This window comes from Talpa occidentalis, unplaced genomic scaffold (assembly GCF_014898055.3).
Source record: "Talpa occidentalis isolate TD23 unplaced genomic scaffold, MPIMG_talOcc4v2.1 talOcc4.17, whole genome shotgun sequence".
NCBI classification, from domain to species: Eukaryota; Metazoa; Chordata; class Mammalia; order Eulipotyphla; family Talpidae; genus Talpa; species Talpa occidentalis.
Window position 1 is genome coordinate 7,975,813 of NW_023601754.1, and position 20,066 is coordinate 7,995,878.

Below are 20,066 nucleotides of genomic sequence, written 5' to 3' on the forward strand. Positions count from 1 at the left end.
TGAGTAACCCATGACCCCTTAGTAGGTCATACCATCAGAAGAAATGAACTGATCCTACTCTGGGAGGAGACTGCTCCGAGGGGGCCTCCCCAGCATTTCACCCGTGATCATGAGAAGGCATCCCTCTCACCTTGCAGGTTCTCTGATTGGCTTTTCCACAGGCTCTGGGGCTGGCTGTTTCTCTTCCTTCGCTGTAGCTGAGGCAGCAGATTCAGATTTCAAAGCCTTCTTAGCCATCTGGGAAAGGAAATCAGTCATCAGGAAGAGAGGAAGCTAGAGATTCTCACTGATCCTCTCTTCTCTCATCATGAACATACTCAATATGCAAACATGTTCACTTACAAATCCAATCTAGAAATAAATACAGGGAGGGGAGCATAAAGAGGGAGAGAGCTAACAAGATTTCTCTCAAATTTTTTCCTTCTCTCCTTCCTCAAAAAAAATAGCTCACAGTTATCTGTTCTAAAGGAGATCTCAATCTGAGTGGTGGTTACCATCTTGATATTGCAAAAATTCTTTAACCTTTGTGCAAAAAATAATTACATGATGATGTCACTCCATATCTCCTCATCTGTCTTTTCAATCTCATTGTTAATCTAGTTTTCTGAACCCCAAATGTACCTTTAGCATCATGGATAAAAGTCAAACTTTTCCCCTCAAACTTGGGATAGCTATATGTCTTTTAATTTGTGTACAGAATTGTTTATGACTCTATTTCTACAATGTTTTGTCTTATTAACAACTCTCTGAAAATCCTTACTTATGCCACATAAAACCCTGAGTAGGCCAATCTTGCTCTAACTCCAACTTTTCATATATCTTCCTCTGACTGAGTTTTATACATTTCCAGTCAGTCCACCATCATTTTGTTTCAGCTATGTGTATCTGTAGTAAGTGGTATCTGAAGAGCTAAGAGCTCTATCTTTACACAGATACAGGGGCGAGTTATTTTCCAGTTATTTGGAATACAAAGAAAAGAATCCCAGGCCAGGCTCACATTGTCTTGACACTCCCTGAATATTCCAAACAATCTGCTTTAAAAATAGTTTGGAATTTTGCTCTGCTCCCCGCTCTGGCTCTGGTGAATTCTCTCACCCTCCCGCGCTTCTGACTGTACCCAGTGCATGTATAAACAAAACAAACAAACAAACAAATAAATAAATAAAACATGCCTCTATTAAAAAAAAAAAAAAAAGTTTGGAATTTGCCAAATGAGTGCTATGATAATTGACACTGTTATAGGGGTCTGGCAGACCTGTTGTAAGGTAGGATACTTTAAACACTCAAAATCTTAGTTTTATATAAAAACTGTACCATCGCATTCAGTTTTCTCTTAACACGGAACTTGTAGGACATAATGGATTCTAATTCTTTCACACACTGTCCTAAGCCTCACTGTTTCCATTCTTTATGCTTATCTTTTTGATCCAGTTAAGGAATGCCTTCTTTTGGCCCCTTTTGCCTTATACTTCTAGTCACACCTTCGCTCCAGTTAGGCCTTCTTCCTGTTAACAACCTCATCATGCCATCTCTACCAAACCACTCTTCCTCACAAACTTAAATTTCATCTCCTTTGTGGACCCCCCATTATTGTAAGTGAGTGTTCCACCACAACAGATACATAGAGGAGCTAAAAATGGGAGGTGAGGGAGACCAGGTATATTCTTATTTGCTTCTATGAGGAGCTCTGCTTCTGCATATTTAAGGCATTAATTAAGGAAGATAGTGTAGATAATCCAAAGTCTTTTCCACACATTTACTCTTTTTACTACTAAAAAGAATAGTCCTCTTCTAATTGCCTGCACATCCTTCAATGACATGTCATGGTTACAGGAGGAGAAGGCCAAGGCCCACCGTGAGGAGGTAGGGTTCTGCATCATCCAGGTGACTCTCCAGGAAGCGCAGCATCTTCTGTTGGAAGGTCTCATAGGAAAAGTTCTGGATAACAGGATGTGCCAAGTTCTTTTCACGGATAATGTTCAAGAGATCATTCCTCAGCTTCTATACAAAGGACCGATATTTGCAACATGAGAAAGGAGAGCTCTGGCAAAAATTCATGATGAACTGAGACAGAACACTATCAAAACTTTCACAACTCTCTCAATGGAAACCACTGGCACCAATGGGAATGGAAGCCCACCACAGAGATCAATTCATTATGGATCGGCCACAGTGGGTTACTATAAAGCTATAAAAAAAAAAATATAGATGAACTTAGGATCTAAAGCACCTTTATACATTAACATGAAGATTTTTAAACATTTCTGAAAAAGGATAAAACAGCTCCTTATGTGTTAATATAGCATAATCTCCAAAATATATTGTGAAAAAAGCCATTTACAAAATGTTCAAATTAGTGTGTGAAATATGTTCACATAGGTGTATGGGAAGATAGGAAAAATGAATATATGTGTATGTCTGTATATATATACATATCCACACTCATTTGCTGGCATATGCATAGATATTTCTGAAAGTATAAGCAAAAAATACTGGTTGCCTCTGAAGAGAGGAACAAGATGGCTGAGTCAATGATTAAGAGAATTTCTATTAAATTCTTTTGTTGTACATTTTGAGTTTTGTACTATATACATATATGAATTACTTTGCAAGAGCCAAAATTTCAATTTATTAAAAAAAATAAGAGCATGGTACCAACTGAGCTTTTGATACCAGAGAATAAAAGAGTTAAGTCCCCACCAAAATAGATTCTCAAGTATATAAGATCAACATTTACATAAATAAAGTTAGAGACGTTATAAATTGTTAGTTTAATACCTGGTGCTGATCGTTTAAATAAATACTGTGTCACACACCAGACTGACATGGTATCTAACAGGAAGTTATCCTGCATATAAAAGACAACATGCAGAGGGCAAAGGTGCTAAATATTAAAGATGAGTATTTAGATAACATTCCTGACAAAGAACCTTTTCTGTATTTCCCCACAAAACGCAATGAGATGGACCAAGTCAAACATCCATCAAATTTATCAAATTTACCTGAGTCGTAGGGTCCTTGGACATATGTTTTTTCAAAATTTTGGAAGCCTTTTCAAATTCTTTGTTTTTGATACAAATAATGACAGCCTACAAAAAGGGGAGGAAAACCTTTTTTTAAACTGTTAATAATGACAGGTGTAATCAGAATATCAGTATCAAAATTAACTCTACTAGAAAGTAAAACTGAGTCTTACACATCCAAGAACCTTTTCATATTCTGTCAAATTCCTATATTTAAAAGCTAACAATTATTGTTCAAGTATGGTAAATAGCCATTAGCTCTCTATATTTTCAATATTACATTGGATTGGGAGAGGAAAAAAAAGACCAATATAGCAAAATTTGATCCCCTGAATTACAGACCTTCCAAGGCAGAACAGACAGGAGTCATTCCTGTCTATTATAGATCCCCGTAATTTCATGTCCCCAGAACTATTTCCCTTCAGGAAAGGCCTGAGGCCAGTTCTGCAGAACCAACATAGCCTCTCACTACCATATACCCCAGCTGGCAGTCTGAACCACTGTGCAGGGAATTGTAAAGACCAACAAACCCAGCTTGTCCACAGGCAGAAAGACAACAAAGTTCCAGGTAGGATGAGAAGTTCTCACTAGCCATAGAGAAAAAGAAGAGTTCTTCAGGGCCTCCCTGGTGGTACCAGGGGTTAAGTCTCAGCACTATGAAACTATCAGCAGCCACTGCAACAAGAGTTCAATCCCCAGCCAGTGAGCTAACCCACGTGATGCAGCAGACCTGTCCTGTCACTCCCGCTGCTCCTCTCAGCAGTGTATTTCAGTCAGTCCACCTGTTCTGCTCTCCAGTCTGTCTCTCCTGAATCCTCTCACCGCCCCCCACACCTCTGGCCTACACCCCAGCTCTTGTATGTATAAATAAAATCATTTTTTTAAATATTTTTTAAGATTTATTTATTTATTTATACATACAAGCACTGGGTACAGTCAGAAGTGCGGGAGGGTGAGAGAATTCACCAGAGACAGAGCGGGAAGCAGAACAGGCAGACTGACCAAAGACACTGCTGAGGGGAGCAGCAGGCGAGGCAGGAGGGGTCTGCCGCCATGTGGGTTTTTCCCTGGCTGGCTGGGAATCGAACTTGTGCTGCAGAGGCTGTGGACAGCTTCACAGCTCAGCGCTCAACCCGCTGCACCACCAGGGAGGCCCCTGGGAGCTCTTGAATTATCTAGTAGGATAAATCCTACTTCACAGAAAGATATAAGAAACACACGCATGGAGGGAAAACTTGTCCATAGACATTTTCAGTCTTCACAGGGAAGAATTTAAAAAGATACCAAGAAAAAGAGGAATAGCATAGAATTCAGCAAGTACTAATCTCAGTGATTCTGTCTTCCTCCTGCTGAGCATAGCCATACCGGCAAAGGCAATGAGTCAAATGCTCCTGAATACCAAGCACCACTGTTAACTCTTGTGAAGGTACAAAGTCAGTCTTCTCACTTAATCAGATGACCATCTTCACTTTCATATTTACAGCAGGAAAACTATACTGACTATATTTTAATCATGAAATCCTGTATTTTCAAATTTTATTAAAACTGCATACAGTAAACTTGACCTTACTGTTCAGTTTGAAGGGACGTACTGACTTCTCTAACCATAGGATAGACAACCATGCCATCCAAAAAACCCCATGTTGCCCTTCTGAGCTCACCCTCTCCCCATTCCTAAACCCTGGTGAACCACTCTTCACCATCTCATCTCTCATGTCACCTAAATAGAATCATACAGTATGCTGTACTTATTTGTAAAGGATGTAGCCTTCAGACTGGCTTTCACTCAGCAAGCCTTTGCAGTCCATGGATGTTGGTATCCATATGGTAACCATATCCATAGTTCCTTATTGCTGAGCAGTATTCCACTGTAGGGATGGACAGTTTACTCATGCACACACTGAAGAATGTTTGGGTTGCTTGCAATTTTTGGTGTGTACAAATAGAGATACTAGAACTTTCCCGCAGTTTTTGGTGTAAACATAATTTTTCATTTCTCTGCAATAGTCAGCAGTAGTATTGCTGGGTCATATGGAAAATGTATGTTTAACTTTTTATAAAAAAAAATGGTCTGTTTTCTTTTTTTTTTTATAAAGGCATGTTTTATTTATTTATTATTTGTTTGTTTGTTTTGTTTATACATGCACTGGGTACAGTCAGAAGCGCGGGAGGGTGAGAGAATTCACCAGAGCCAGAGCGGGGAGCAGAGCAGGCAGAAGGACCGAAGCACACTGCTGAGGGGAGCAGCGGGCGGCAGGAGAGGTCTGCGCACCATGTGGGACCCTCCTCCAGTGGCCGGGGAGCAGCCGGGGATCGAACCGGCGCCGCAGAGGCTGCGGGAAGCTTCGCAACCCAACGCTCAACCGCTGCGCCACCGGGGAGGCCCTGTTTTCTTAAGTAGTTATACCTGTCAGCCACATGAGTGTGAGACTTGGCAGTTGCTCCACAACCTCATTAATACATGTTAGGGTCAGTATTTTTTTTAATACTGACACACTGTAATAGGTATGTCTTAATATTCATTGTGGTTTTAATTTGTATTTACCTATTGACTAAATGATGTCAAGCATCTTTTCATGTGCATATTTGCCATATGTATCCTTTTTTTTTAAGATTTTTATTTATGCATATAAGAACTGGGGTACAGGTCAGAGGGGCGAGGAGAGGTGGGTAGTGAGAGGATTCACCAGAGACAGAGTGGGGAATAGAACAGGAGGATTGACTGAAATACACTGCTGAGGAGAGCAGCGGGCGAGTCAGGAGAGGTCTGCTGTGCCATGTGGGTTGCTCCCTGGCCGGGAATCGAACTCATACTGCAGTGGCTGCGGATAGCTTCATAGGTTACGTCCTAACCCCTTGGGCCACCAGGGAGGCCCCATATGTATTTTTTTAAATATTTATTTATGCATACAAGAGCTCAGGTATAGGCCGGAGGGGGGTGCGGAGAGGTGAGAGGATTCACCAGAGACAGTGGGGAACAGAACAGGTGGATTTACTGAAATACACTGCTAAAGGGAGCAGCGGGTAAGACAGGAGAGGTCTGCTGTGCCTTGTGTGGGTTGGTTAGCTCTCTGGCTGGGAACTGAACTCAGGCCAGAGTGGTAATAGTGCTGAGACTTAACCCCTACCTGGTGAGGGAGGCCCCCTGAGAACTTTTTGCCTAAGTCTAAGACATATTTTCTTTTTCTTCTAAAATTCCAACAGCTTTATAATTTACATTTAGATTATGACTCAATTTGAATTTTTGTATGAGTTAGGTTTCATTTTTGTGGATGGCCATAATTGTTTCAGTACCATTTGTTGAACACTATCCTTTTCCCACTACATACCTTTCTCTGTTGAACTGCATTCACATTTTTGTCAAAAATCAACTAGTCATTTTTGTTTCGGTCTATTTCTGGACTCTCTTCTGTTCCACAAATGTATGCCTAGAGTCATGAACACCATAGCTTTATAATAATTCTTAATTGGGTAGAGTCCTCCAATTTTGTTCTTTTACAAAATTGTTCCAGTTATTTTAGTTCCTTCGCCTTTCCAAATGTATTTTAGAATCAGCCTATATCTACAGAAAATTCTGCTGATCCTGTGACTGGAATTATATTAAATTTATAGATCAATTGAAGAAAACTGACATCTGAACTATATTGTTTTCCAGTCACGAACATGGCCTTTCAATTGTTAGGTCTTCCTTCTTTGATCAGCATTTTGTATTTTTCCATGGATTCCGTACACGCATTGCTAGACCTATACCCAAGGAGCTATAAATGCTACTGTTTCAGTAATCTCATTTCAAAATGTTCACTGCTAATATATGGAAATGGTTTTTTGTGTGCTGACCTTATAGCCTACAATCTTGTTTCTTAGTATAGCTTTTCTATATATTCCATGCATTTTTTTAAAGATTTATTTATTCATGCATACAAGAACTGGGGTACAGACCAGCGGTGTGGGGGGGGCGGTGAGAGGATTCACCAGAGACAGGGTGGGGAACAGAACAGGCAGACTGACTGAAATACACTGCTGAGGGGAGCAGTGGGAGAGACAGGAGAGGTCTGCAGCGCCATGTGGGTTGCTCCGTGGCTGGCGGGGATCAAACTGGCACTGCCGAGGCTGCAGACAGCTTCACAGTGCTGCGTTCAACAGCCTGCGCCACCAGGGAGGCCCGGATTTTATTTTTAATAGTGGTTTACAACATTGTGTGTAATTTGGGGGTACAGGTTCATCTCTCTTCAGATGTATGTTATCACACCATTTCCACGAAAGCACCCATATTCCTTCACAATATTCCACTGGATCCCCTCCCTTCCATGCTGCTCTCCCTGCCTTATTTCTCTCCAACCTCCCATAAGTTCAGTTTTACAGTCAGATTTTTAGAATATGTTTAGGTTAGTTTTTCTGTTCGTTTGTTTTTCTGTATTCCACATGAGTGAAATCATCTGGTTATTTGTCTTTTTCCTTCTGACTTATTTCACTTAGTATAGTCCCCTCTCCAGTTTCATATATGTTTTCCCAAATGGCAAGAGTGCGTTTTTTTTTTTTAATCACTTAAATTCCATTGTGTACTTATACCTCTTCTTAATCTATCTCATCTGTAGTTGGGTACTCAGGTTGTTTCCATAACTTTGCTATTGTAAATAGTGCTGCAATGAGCAGAGGAGTACATGTATCCATTCACATTAGTGTTTTTGAATCTTTTGGCTAGATACTTAGGAGTGGGATTGCTGGGTCTTAAGGTGGATCTGATTTTAAAATGTTGAGATATGTCCATGCTGTTTTCCATAGGGGGCTGGCCCAGTGTACATTTTGAGCAAAAAATTCCCTTTTCCCCACACCCTCGCCAACACTTGCTTTTTCGGTCTTTTTGATACTGGCCATTCTCAAAGGTGTGAGGTGGTACCTCATTGTGCTTTTGATTTGTATTGCCCTAATGACAAGTAATGTGTGGGCTTCATCTATCTTCTTTGGAAAAATGTCTGTTTAGCTCTTTTGACCATTTTTTAATTGGGCTGTTTTCTTTTTGTTGAGTTGCATGGTTCTTTGTAGTGCTTGGATTTTTGCCCTATCAGCCATTCCATGGGATTTTCTACAGACATGTCATCAGCAAATAGGTAGTTTAATTACTTTCTTTCCAATCTGTTGCTTTTTCTTTTTCTATTTGTGTTCTATTTCTTTTTCTTGACTTATTGCATTTGCTAGGCCAATATGATGTAGAATGGAGATGGTAAGAACAGACAACCTTGCCTTGTTTTGGATCTTAGAAACAAAGCACTCCATCCTTCACCATTAAGAAGGACATTGGCTGTTAGTTTTCTGTAGGTGCCTTTTATCAGTTTGAGAAAATTCCCTCCAAGTTTGTTGTTTTTATCATGAACTAATGTTGAATGTTGTCAAATGCTTTTTCTGTATCAACTTATATAACCATTTCCCCCCTTTTAGATTAATAGTGTAGATAATAATGATTGATTTTCAAGTATTGAACCAGTCTTGCTTTCCCAGCCCTCAGTTTCCCGACTCTATCATATACTAACTACATCTGCATCCAGGGCTAAGTGGCAGAATAGGCAGTTAAAAAAAAAAAAAAAAAAAGCAATGGAATTTGCCCTAAGCCCAAGGGAGGGTCATAGCTCCACTGCTAGAAAGGTTAGGTGCCTTCCCTCTTGCCACCAGTATAGTACTGCCTGCCTATCCAAATACCTTTCTCCCCATAATAAAATAATCTCGATAAAAGCAAAATTTAAAGGAGGTGTCAAAAGTTGAGTATAAAATCAAAGCTGTAGACTTCATCAAAGTCTGAAACCTCTCTTGAAGAATCATCTGTTATCATCAATCATGATTTATTGATGGAAACTTCATTTCAGCAATTACAGAGTCAGGGGAGATGCTTCCATTTCTGTCACTATATGTGCCCTTAGATGAGAGCCTGACGCCTTCCTGAAGGGTAATGCAATGCAGAAGGGAAAGGGGTGGGTTAACAAAACTGGGATTTCTCCTGCCTTCTCCAATCTCTAGTTCTCTGTCCTGTTCCTCAGACCTGAAGGAACCTCTCCTGGGGTTTTCTTTTCACACCTGGAGAACAATTCCAGGTTTCAGGAGCCTTCAAGTCCAGGTCAGCTGATAACTAGAGAGGGGAAAAAGTGGTGAACTACTCATTACTAGCTTGGTGAACCTTCAAATTTTGGCTTGCCAGCTATCTGCTTATTCCCACTTACAGGTTCCATGCAGTTGGTCCAGGACTAATACTTTCACTAAGAGAAACAAAGAGTATGCTTACTCTAGCTTTCCTAAAACATAGACCTTACTATATTTAATTTGTGAAACAAGACAGGAAAGGCAAATGCTTTGAAATTCTAATTTAAAAGTATGTGCTATGAGCTTATGTTTTAAAACTGTGTATTAATTTCCTTTTTTTTTTAAAGATTTATTTTTTATTTATACAATAGTTGGGGTACAGGCTAGAGGCGTGGGAGGGTGAGAGGATTCACCAGAGACAGAGTGGGGAGCAGAACAGGCAGACGGACCAAAAGCACCGTTGAGGGGAGCAGCGGGCGCGACAGGAGAGGTCTGCTGCGCCATGTGGGAATCTCCCTGACCGGCCGGGGATCGAACCCGCGCTGCAGAGGCTGTGGACAGCTTCACAGCACCATGTTCAACCCGCTATGCCACCAGAGATGTCCTAAAACTGTGTATTAATTTCTTGTGAAGCTTCCAAAATGTATCACTGTTTTTTCACTTGGCACTTTTCAGAAAAAAGTGTAATTTCTTCTCTTAGACACCTGTTAAGGCTCTTTGTGTAAGTAATAGCAAAAGTGTCTCGCTAATTTAAACAAAAAAGAAGTTCCAAGCACAGACCTTCCATATAGGTGCGAGAGGTTTGTGTTGTGAAAAAACCACAAAGGAAGAGAAAACCAAACTCATGAAGTGAAGACAGGCTAAAAGAGCCAGCTCTGAAAGAAGCCAGCCTGTTCTGAGAAGCCGGAATGCTCAAAAAGCCATGACAAAGCTTTTTGTTTCAAAAAATAAAGTTCTAAGACAGTGTGTCTGATGCACCAGCCCCACAAATGGCTAAGGCCCCAAAAGAAAATCAAGGTGCTGCCACACAAGATGCAGGCAAGAATGCAGCACAGCAAAAGCAACAGATGACCATGTCTGCAGGAACATGCCCCACATATCCTCTCTGTTCTCCAAAGCAAGCTGAGGGGATTTTTTGTTATGAAGAAAAAAACCAACAAAGTCTCAATATCAGTAACAACTTCTAGAAGCTGTGCTCAAAATTCCTTTATACTTTTCAAATGCTAAGGAGACCCCAAAGAGCTTTTGTTTGAGTTATATCTGTTGATAGCCACTGTATTAGAAATATAAAACTGAGAAAATTTAAAAATATTTATTAATTCATTAAAAAATAACAAACTCATTACAGATAACACAATAACATCTTTATGAAAAAGTACTTTTTTTAAAAACAAAAGTTTAATGAGGAGGGTGGCACTGTATTACATTTTTGCAAATCTCCTTAATATCTGGCTTAATTGAAGAAAGGTGGATTCTAGTATCTGCTTCTACATTCATTTTGTTCTGATGTCATTTTAAGGTATATTAAAAAACCCAGCCTCGAACAGATATAAAGTTGGAAAAGGGAGGAATATTTTAATAGCCTCCCAGAAAATTTAATAGCCCTCCCAGAGCTATTCTTTGATTCTACACCAAACTTTGACAAGGAACTTTTCATAATCTGTTACATTAAAGCCTGTTAATCTATCTTGCATGTGAACTGGATCTTTTTACCCATGATTTTATAATCTCGTGCATTGATCTTATGGAAAATATTGGTTCAATGAGTTATGTAGATTTTTCCAAATGTTGACACATTCCTTAAAAATATTGTTTAAATCATAGTTGTTAATATCACCACACCAAAACATTGGGAAGCTACCAACCACATGAATACAAGTTTTCCAAAATTCTTAATTTCACTTGAAAACTTGAATTCTCTCACTAGCAACAAACACTGTCAACTATTTCCCTTGAAATGACAGGTTCACTTTGTTTTTCAAGAAAATTACTGCAAAATACCAACATCTGAATAACCACAGTTATTAAGTTCTGTCAAGTAAAAATGATATCCCATTAAAAAAGCAGTTTAATCAGCATGCAACTCAATCACACATGCTTTTCCGGAGGACAACCAGTTGCTTAGGCAAAATTTCTATTTTGTCACATGAAATACTGAAAAGATGTCTGTTCAACGGTCTAGACTTAATGAAATTAATTTTTTTTTTTTTTACTATTCATCAAAGGCATTCTTAATTGAAACTGGCTTTTTTTTTTTTCCTGCAAGCACAGGCAGTAAAGACTGCAGTGACAACCAGTACAGCTTACCACAGCTCGTACTAAAGCAGCAGCAATTTTACCCATCATTGTTTTTGCACCAATGTTTTGGCAACATTATGAAAATAATTTTGAACTCTGAAAGATCCTGGAAACCCCTACAGACTTCCAAACCACACATGAGAAGTTCTAACTTAGCAAACAGCTTACTGATACACTTTAAAAAGTAAAATTCTTTTAAATAAGTTTTTGTGATACTTTACAAAGTTTAAAAGCATCAAAAAGTCTCACTGAGCCTAGGTATCTCATGGCATTTTCCCAAGGATGACCATTAACAGGTTCTATGACTCTACATGAGAAAAAAATTTTTTAACATAAATTTAAGAGACAAGTGATACATTATCATTTAATAACTAGGATATCAAGATAACTGTGGCTAGCCTCTAAAATAGTCCTCAAATCTCTCAACTTCCTGCATAGTCCCATTTTACACACTAATCCAGAGTTGGTATAGTCTTTGTGACCAAGAGTATATGGCAGAAGTGATGACACACTTCCTAGACTGGTTATAAAAGACTTGTTTCTCTCTTTCCTTCTTTCTGCACTCTTGCTTTCTTGGATCACTTGCCCGAGGGGAAGCAAGCTACCAAACTATATGCTACCATATGGAGGGGTGAGGAGCTAAGTCTTCAGATAAGAGCCAGTAAGGCAGTGAGTCCTTGGGGTAGTTTGTTAAACAACAGTAACAATAATGCCTTGCCAATACGTCTTTTCTGGTATTTCTCCTCCACCACAAACCTTATCTATACCCAAAAAAATTTTTTTTGTTGAAATTATACTAAAAATATTTACTTGAAATTATTTCTCCCTGAAACTGAGTAATAGTATCTAGGTATTCTTTGCAAGACCAAAAGTAGTTCCTACCCAAGATCCTTAACTGAATAAATATATCTGTACCTCACATACTAGTTTTTTTTTAATGGTACCTGAGCACCAAGCATACAGCCAAGGACAGAAAGTCTTTCTTGCTAAGCAAGATTTTACCTCCCACCCCCTCAGCCCACTTTGAGATCCCATCCTTTTAGAGTACCCTTTTATTTTCTTACCTGTTTCCTTACTTTCCACCAAGGCAGTGCTGAGCTATTTTTCTTCATCCCCCACCTGAGCATCTGCTTCCACACCTCCAATCTCAGTTATTGGAAAAGAACAGTTTTCCCGACTGATTCCCATAGACACTTGTATGTTTTAAATAAATGTAAGTTCTACTAGTTGAAGCTACCTGAACCATGACACAAATTCCTAGACACTTCACTGATTTTTTTTCTTGTCAAGAACATTGCCTGTGTCAGCCTCCTACCATTACTGTTTTTCTCACTGGCTGAAACTCCCAGCACCTGACTCTGCTGTTCAAAGGGAATGTTCTCTAAACTTCTCTTTCTATAGATAATTGCATGACATAACTCATCCATATCCCAAGGCCCCCGCTATTCTTAGTTTATTATAAACAAAGGTGACCAAACTCTAAGCTAGTTACATCTAGCCCTTTCGCAGTAAACCTGAATGGTGTAATAACTCCCAAAACGTTACTCTTCAGTGCCACCGCTTTCCTGCAACTGTGGCCCTCTGGCCAAAATCGTAATAGCTGGGTACTTGCCATTAAGGATTCTAAATCTGAACTGGAAAGAGGTGGCCTGAAGAGAGAACATGTGGAATTTCACTTGCATTCTCCATCCATTTTTCCACCACACCACACAGAAAAGTTAAGCATTGTATCCTGAAAGACCTTTGATTTTTGTTATTATAATAATAAAAAAAAGAAATAAAAATAGAGCCTTACAGCCTCCTTGACCAGTTTTCTACTGGATTCGACCACTGCCTCTGTCAGTGTAAATTCCGTTTTAATCATCTCCAGCACATTGATAGCTGATTCCAGTGGCGTGAGCTCAGCCTCCATATCAAAGGAACAGTCTAGGACAAAGAGCACAGTTTTCACTTTAGGCTGTTTTCTAAGGAGTGGAAAAAGCTATGTCCAAATATGTATATATTTTATCAAAACATGCAAATACAGTAGGAAAATTTGCATTTAAATGGTGGACTAGCTACAGGCTTTTTATAAGCATGTTGAAAGTTCAAATTAATGAAGTGACTATCTTTTAGCATTTTAAAGGCAGGTTAAAAAAACTTTTAACACATGCATTTGAATCTCAAATTTCAGGATACACACATCCCCCTCAGATACAAGCAGTCAGAAACTAAAGACAGTTTTGCTAAACACCTGTCAAGTTCAATTCAGGGGGAAAAGACGTGCCTGAGAACCCACTTTACAATGGGAAAAAGATGTCCGTCCTAACTCACTTTATATAGCACCAAAATCGGGGCGAGCAAGAAACAGGTGGGAGAGGGGGTTAAAAAAAACAAAACAAAACAAAACACAACCAGAAAAGCAGCCAAGAGATTCTTAAGTGGAGGAAAAAAACTAGAGCCAGAGAAAAGACTTATCCTAGAAGGAAGACCGCTGTGATCAAAACATAGTACCGCACCTTCAGATCCGGATCTAAGTTTGAAAACAACAGACCCCTAAATAAGTAAGCTCAGAGAAGAACACCGAAACAGCCATACCTAAATTTTCCCCTTCTTCAATGCGCGACAGACACTGCATAACCCGCAGCAGCCGGGACACGGTGTGCTCCTTCCCCAAGGGCCTGACAAGCAAAGCTGGGAAAGAAGACATCATTTGCTCGGCGCCCCCCGATCCCGACCCCGGCGCCCGAAAGCTCCCCCTCCCAGGCGACCCCGCCTCCGGCCCCGGCCCGGCCCGGCCCTCACCCTGCATGATGTCCCGGATCTGCCTGAAGTCCCCGTACCGGCTGCCCCGAAAGGCCCGCAGCGCCTCGTGGAAGTAGAACTTGAGCACCCAGCGGTTGACCGCCTCTTCCAGCCGCGCTTCCCCCGCGCCCCGCTCCGCGGCGCCACCCAGCCCCGGCTCACGGCGCCCCCGCCGAGCCCGCCCGCCGCTGCGGGACGCCCGCCGGCCGGCCGACCGCCCGCTGCTGTCGCCGCTCCCGCCTCCTCCCGCCATCGCGTCCGCTCGCCGCGCGCCCTCCCCGCCCTCCCGGCCCGGCCGCTTCCTCGGCTGTGACGCCGCCGGGTCACGCACGACGCCCGGGCCGGAAGCGGGGCCCGCCGTCCCGGCTCCCGCGGCCATGATACGAACGCGCCGCGAGCCGCCCGCAGGCTTCTGGGAGGGAAGGGACCGTAGGGCCCAGCCCCCTCTCGGACGCCGTAGTTCCCGGCGAGCCCGGCGCAAAGCCTGCTGGGGCGTGACGTGCGGGCCTCCCGGGCGGCGAGCCCCGCGCCCGGCGGCGTGGGCCGTTCAGAGGCCGGCTGGCTGCGGGGCTGTGCAGCGCCGCGCTGCGGACGCGGGTTACGTCCACGATGCCAAAAATAAGTACCTGCAGCTCATCCAACACTCTCCAAAGGCAGAATGTCGCGCACGGAAAACAGTTTATGAAGCGTACGTGCGCGCGAGCCCGTCCTGGAGGAAACAAAGAGCGGCGCTCGCCCGGGGAGGTCGGCAGGTGCGGCGTGTCCGGCGCCTCTGGACGTGGCATAACTTTACTGCAAAAGTAGCACATTTTGCTGCGGGACAATTAGGAAAAGATAAGCAAAAGGATGACATAAATCACTCATAATCTCACATGAAAAAATAAGTTGGCATTTAGGTTTGCAGTCTTCCAGTTCCGGTTGCGTACGTGTGTGTGTGCGCGCGCGCGTGTGTGTGTGTGTGTGTGCGCGCGCGCGTGTGTGTGTGTGTGTGTGCGTGTGTGTGTGTGTTGCTTTTGGCAAGGTGCAGGCTCCCTACATGATGTTTAAAGTCTGAAAAGGTCTTCTGCTAGCCAAACTCAGTTTTAGGCTCACCAGCGTGTATAAACTCCTATCATTTCCTTTTCAACTTGCTCCTCAGTTGGTTTGCAGCGTTTGTCTTACCCATTCCAGCCTAAATCTTTCTTGTCCTGCAAGCCTCATTTTAAAAATACTTGAGGGCCTCCCCAGTGGCGCAGCGGGTTGAGCACAGCGCTGTGAAGCTGGCCGTAGCCTCTGCAGCGCAGGTTCGATTCCCAGCCGGCCAGGGAGATACCCACATAGCAAGGCAGACTTCTCCTGTGGCGGCCACTGCTTCCCTCAGCAGTGTCTTTGTTAGGGGGAAATGATGTCCTGAGTTAATCCCATACAGGCTTTGTGGACCCCACCCCCACTCCAGACTAAAGCCATCAAGACATTGGGAAAGACAAATCCCATCACCACCAAAGGGAGGGTGGCTGGGACCTGAGGTTAAAATTGGGCAGCCAGGTTGGATATAAAAACCAAACACGTGGTGGGCCTCCCCGGTGGCGCAGCGGTTGAGCGCTGGGTTGCGAAGCTGCCCACAGCCTCCGTGGCGCCGGTTCGATCCCCGGCTGCTCCCCGGCCCCGGAAGAGGATCCCACATGGTGCGCAGACCTCTCCTGCCACCCGCTGCTCCCCTCAGCAGTGTGCTTCGGTCCTTCTGCCTGCTCTGCTCCCCGCTCTGGCTCTGGTGAATTCTCTCACCCTCCCGCGCTTCTGACTGTACCCAGTGCATGTATAAACAAAAAAAAAACAAACAAATATAATAAATAAATAAATAAATAAAACATGCCTCTATAAAAAAAAAAAAAAAAAAACTAAAAAAAAAAAAAAAAAAAACCAAACACGTGGGCCTCGGGGTCTCTCTGGCTCGCGATAGCTCGCCTCCTGGCTTCACTGCTCCTGGCTGGCGGCCAACTCTGAGAGCGCCATTTTGGGATTCCTGATCGGCGGATTGGGTAGGACTCATTTAAAACTTTGTCTCCCACTTTTCTTCCAGAGCTGTACATTTCCTCATTTCCCCTTCCCTTGTAAATAAACCTTTTTTTATTAACCTTTCACGTGTGCCTGCAGTAAAGCATTGATAAGTCCTTTTAAGCGCGCAGGTAAGGACCCACAGTCAGGCACCCCGTTTTGTATGGGGTTGCTCTACAACATCTTCAGTCCTTCTGCCTGCTCTGCTCCCTGCTCCATCTCGGGTGAATTCTCTCACTTTCCCCACCTCTGGCTTGTACCCCAGTGCTTTTATAAATAAATCTTAAAAAATAATAAAAAAATTTCACCCTTTCTTAATTTTATGAGCTGCTGCTCCCTCCTTAGGATCCTCTTATTTCACCTTCTGGAAACGTTCTCCACAGTTAGCTCTTGTTTGGGAAGGCACCCTGTTTGCTTGTTGATACTACACCACAGATCCTAGTCCAGGGCCTGACGCATTTCTTGACTTTGTGTTGACTTGATTAGTCACATGAGTAAGGCTTTGTATACACACTGAAAAACTGCCACCAGGGAATTATATTTATGCAAATAGGAATGTTCTTGGAGTTCCCATTTCTTATCTGTTTGTATCAGGATGTATCAGTTTGTATCAGGATGTTGGAACAGCTAACTACTTAATTTTATAACTACTCAGTATGGCTTCCCTGTGTTATTTTCTCCCTTCCTCCTCTTGTGGAATAGACTTGAGAGCACTTCAAAAGGAAAGTCATGATCCCTCTCCTCCAGCTACTCTTCTTGTCCAACTCTGGTTCCAAGTCCATGTCCAGCCCCATCTGCTGGACTCATTCTTGAACTTACTTTCTTCACATTTCTATAATGAGATTGCCACGTTGATCTTGGAGCGTCTATTCCCCACTTCTTTAGGTATGTCATTGTGTGAACTGCCACAGCAGGAGAGCAAGTAAATGAGGGGCATTTCCAGTGGACTCAGTAGGCCTGGAATGGGTATGTATAGGAAGCAAATGGCAACGTATGGTGTGAGTCATTGTCAGGCATCAATTATGCACTTGGAATTCACCACCCAGTATCTAGTCTGAATAGAGGAATCCTGGTTCTGATGGGTGCACTTCCCTGAGAGGCTCTCTAACTGGTTGAGCTTCAAAGGCTATTCTATCAGTCTCATAAAACTGGAACCAACAAAGTTGCAGTTTGGGGCCACTAGAGGACAACTCAAAAGGACATGTGGCAACATCATTGAGTTGATGAAAACATGTTGGCTGCTTGAATTATACATTAATCTGTGTAGTATCCTGGACTGACCAAATCTCCATAGGGTTGCCAATCCAGAATACTGGAAGAGGCCTCTCAGTCTGACAGATCTTTAGTGACCGTGACTGCTTTGCCCTCTTAGCCTGCCCGCCTTAACGAAAAACCGAATTACCTATTTTAAATCCTGACCGTTCTGCTTGCTAGATGTATTACCTGGAGTACGTTCCTTAACCATCTCTGTGCCTCTGTTTCCTCGTCTGTCAAGCATAATTAACAGCATTACCTCATAGGGGTTGTATGAAAATTGAATTGTCATTTCCAGTGCCCTTAGTGCAGAACTCAGCTTATTGTAACAGATTGTTATACGTAAGCTATTTTTATTAACTCATTCAGTGCCTGCCTGGAAAGTCTTTTCTTATCTTTTCTATTTAAAAAAAAAAATAATAATTTTTGGCAGTTCTCCTCCCTGCCCGTGACTGTGTAGGTGCCTTTCTTTTTCTGTCTCCTTTTCGTAATAAACCTGTCTTTTTAAAATGTAAAAAAAACAAAAACACCTAATTTTTCTTTTTTAAATTATGAAGTAACATGTAAAGTACCTAAGTATTAAGTGTACAATTTGATGCATCTTCTCCTTATTTTTCAGAGCCTTACCATCATCTGGTTTTCGCAACACCACCCCACTCTCTTCCTTATTCACTGCTCATACCCAAGTGTTGAGGGCTCAGCTTTGAGGATCTTCACTGCTTCACACCCTACCCCTGGGCACCAGCAGGCGGCAGTGTGGTATAGGAGAGAGAGACCAACAGTGGCCAGGTAGAAGACAGCAAGCTTATCCTGACCCAGCGATTTGCTGACGGGTAAGAACTTAAACTCGAGTAGCCTCGTTTCCCCCATCTGCTTTAGAGGCAAGACTTTTACTAAATGGACTTCGTAGGATTGTAGTGAATATAAATGAGATGAAGTTTGTCAGTAATGCCTGACATATCCCAATGAAATTAGCAAGGCTTTTAAAATATATAATACCTAGTGTCAGGGAGCATGTTGTGAAACAAGCATTTTCATCCAGTGTTGATGAGAGTACAAACCTTCTGGAGAGCAACCCAAGAAAAAACAAACAAGAACCATAAAAAATCCATTTTTTAGAAAGTCAACCTATGGTAATAATCATCAATGAGCACAAAGATCTAAGTATAAGGATTGTCATCACAGCATTACTTATAATGTACAAAAATTGAAAGTCAAAAGATCTTTGCTAAAATAAATCATGGTGTGCTCATAGTAAGGAATTTTAATCTGTGGTGAAAGCCTCCCCCATAAAAATAAACAAATGTGTACCCAAAGAGTATTTCATTCTCAAGATATAATAACAAAAAAAGATACAAACATATAATGTGACCACAAATTTATATAAATGAGAATCACATTTTAAAAATTTGTGGAGCTTTTACTACAATATTTACCGGGTACTATGCTAGAGTGTTTTATCTCCTTTATGTTGCTTAATCTTCATCAAAGTCCTACAAAATAGGTGTTACTGTGCCAGTTTTGTAGATGAATAAACTGAGACTTCAGGAAGTTACATGACTTGTTCAAGATATCATAACAAGTGCATGTCTGAGGCAGATTTTATTTTATTTTTTAAGATTTACTTATCCCAGAATTGGGGTACAGGCCAGAGGTGTGGGGGGTGAGAGAGCTCACCATAGACAGAGTGGGGAACTGAACAGGCAAACTGACTGAAATACACTGCTGAGGGGAGCAGCGGGTGAGTCAGAAGAGGTCTGCTGCATCCTCCCTGGCCAGGGATTAAACTTGTGCTGCAGTGGCTGCTGAAGGCTTCATAGGTTGCATCTTAACCCCTTGCGCCACCAGGGATGCCCTGAGGCAGATTTTAAATAGAGATCTATTTTATTTTTTTTTAAAGATTTATTTATTTATGCCTACAAAAACTGGGGTACAGGCCAGAGGTGTGGGGGGTGAGAGGATTCACCAGAGACAGAGTGAGGAGCAGAACAGGCAGATCTACTGAAATACACTGCTGAGGGGAGCAGCGGGCGAGACAGCAGAGGTCTTCTGCGCCATGTGTTTCTTTTTTTTTTTTTTTTTTATAGAGGCATGTTTTATTTATTTATTTGTTTGTTTGTTTTGTTTATACAAGCACTGGGTACAGTCAGAAGTGCGGGAGGGTGAGAGAATTCACCAGAGCCAGAGCGGGGAGCAGAGCAGGCAGAAGGACCGATGTACACTGCTGAGGGAAGCAGCGGGCGGCAGGAGAGGTCTGCGCGCCATGTGGGACCCTCCTCAGGTGGCCGGGGAGCAGCCGGGGATCAAACCGGCGTCTCAGAGGTCGCCGGCAGCTTCGCAACCCAGCGCTCAACCACTGCGCCACCGGGGAGGCCCTGCGCCATGTGTTTCAGCTCCCTGGCCCAGGATGAAACTCATCCAGCAGTGGCTGCCAATAGCTTGATAGTGCTGAGACTTTAACAACCCTGTTCTTGAATTTCACATAAAAAGAATTATACTGTAGTTACTCTTTGTGTCTGACTTCTTTTACATAACAAAGATTTGAATATCCATCCACACTGTTCCTTTTTATTGCTGAGTAGTGTTTCATTGTACAAACTTCTA

At 42.3% G+C, this 20,066-nt stretch overlaps 2 protein-coding genes across 3 annotated transcripts in view; one reads left to right on the plus strand and one right to left on the minus strand.

Moving 5' to 3' along the window:
* TERF2 (telomeric repeat binding factor 2) overlaps positions 1 to 14,553 on the minus strand; it is a 25,139-nt gene extending 10,586 nt beyond the window's left edge. The window contains exons 1-6 of one of the 2 annotated variants that reach the window (XM_037515997.2): positions 14,175 to 14,553; positions 13,968 to 14,063; positions 13,186 to 13,316; positions 3,003 to 3,089; positions 1,855 to 2,001; positions 131 to 237 (exon numbers count right to left, since the gene is read on the minus strand). In XM_037515997.2, the coding sequence (XP_037371894.1) occupies positions 131 to 237; positions 1,855 to 2,001; positions 3,003 to 3,089; positions 13,186 to 13,316; positions 13,968 to 14,063; positions 14,175 to 14,553 (947 nt within the window). The remainder of the gene's footprint in view (positions 1 to 130; positions 238 to 1,854; positions 2,002 to 3,002; positions 3,090 to 13,185; positions 13,317 to 13,967; positions 14,064 to 14,174) is intronic. The other variant, XM_054696943.1, reaches the window with a different exon arrangement.
* Positions 1 to 20,066, plus strand: part of NIP7 (nucleolar pre-rRNA processing protein NIP7) — a 99,123-nt gene that overhangs the window by 21,031 nt on the left and 58,026 nt on the right. Inside the window, exon 5 of the mRNA XM_037515998.2 lies at positions 18,082 to 18,295. Coding sequence (XP_037371895.1) covers positions 18,082 to 18,255 — 174 coding nt within the window. The 3' untranslated portion in view covers positions 18,256 to 18,295. The remainder of the gene's footprint in view (positions 1 to 18,081; positions 18,296 to 20,066) is intronic.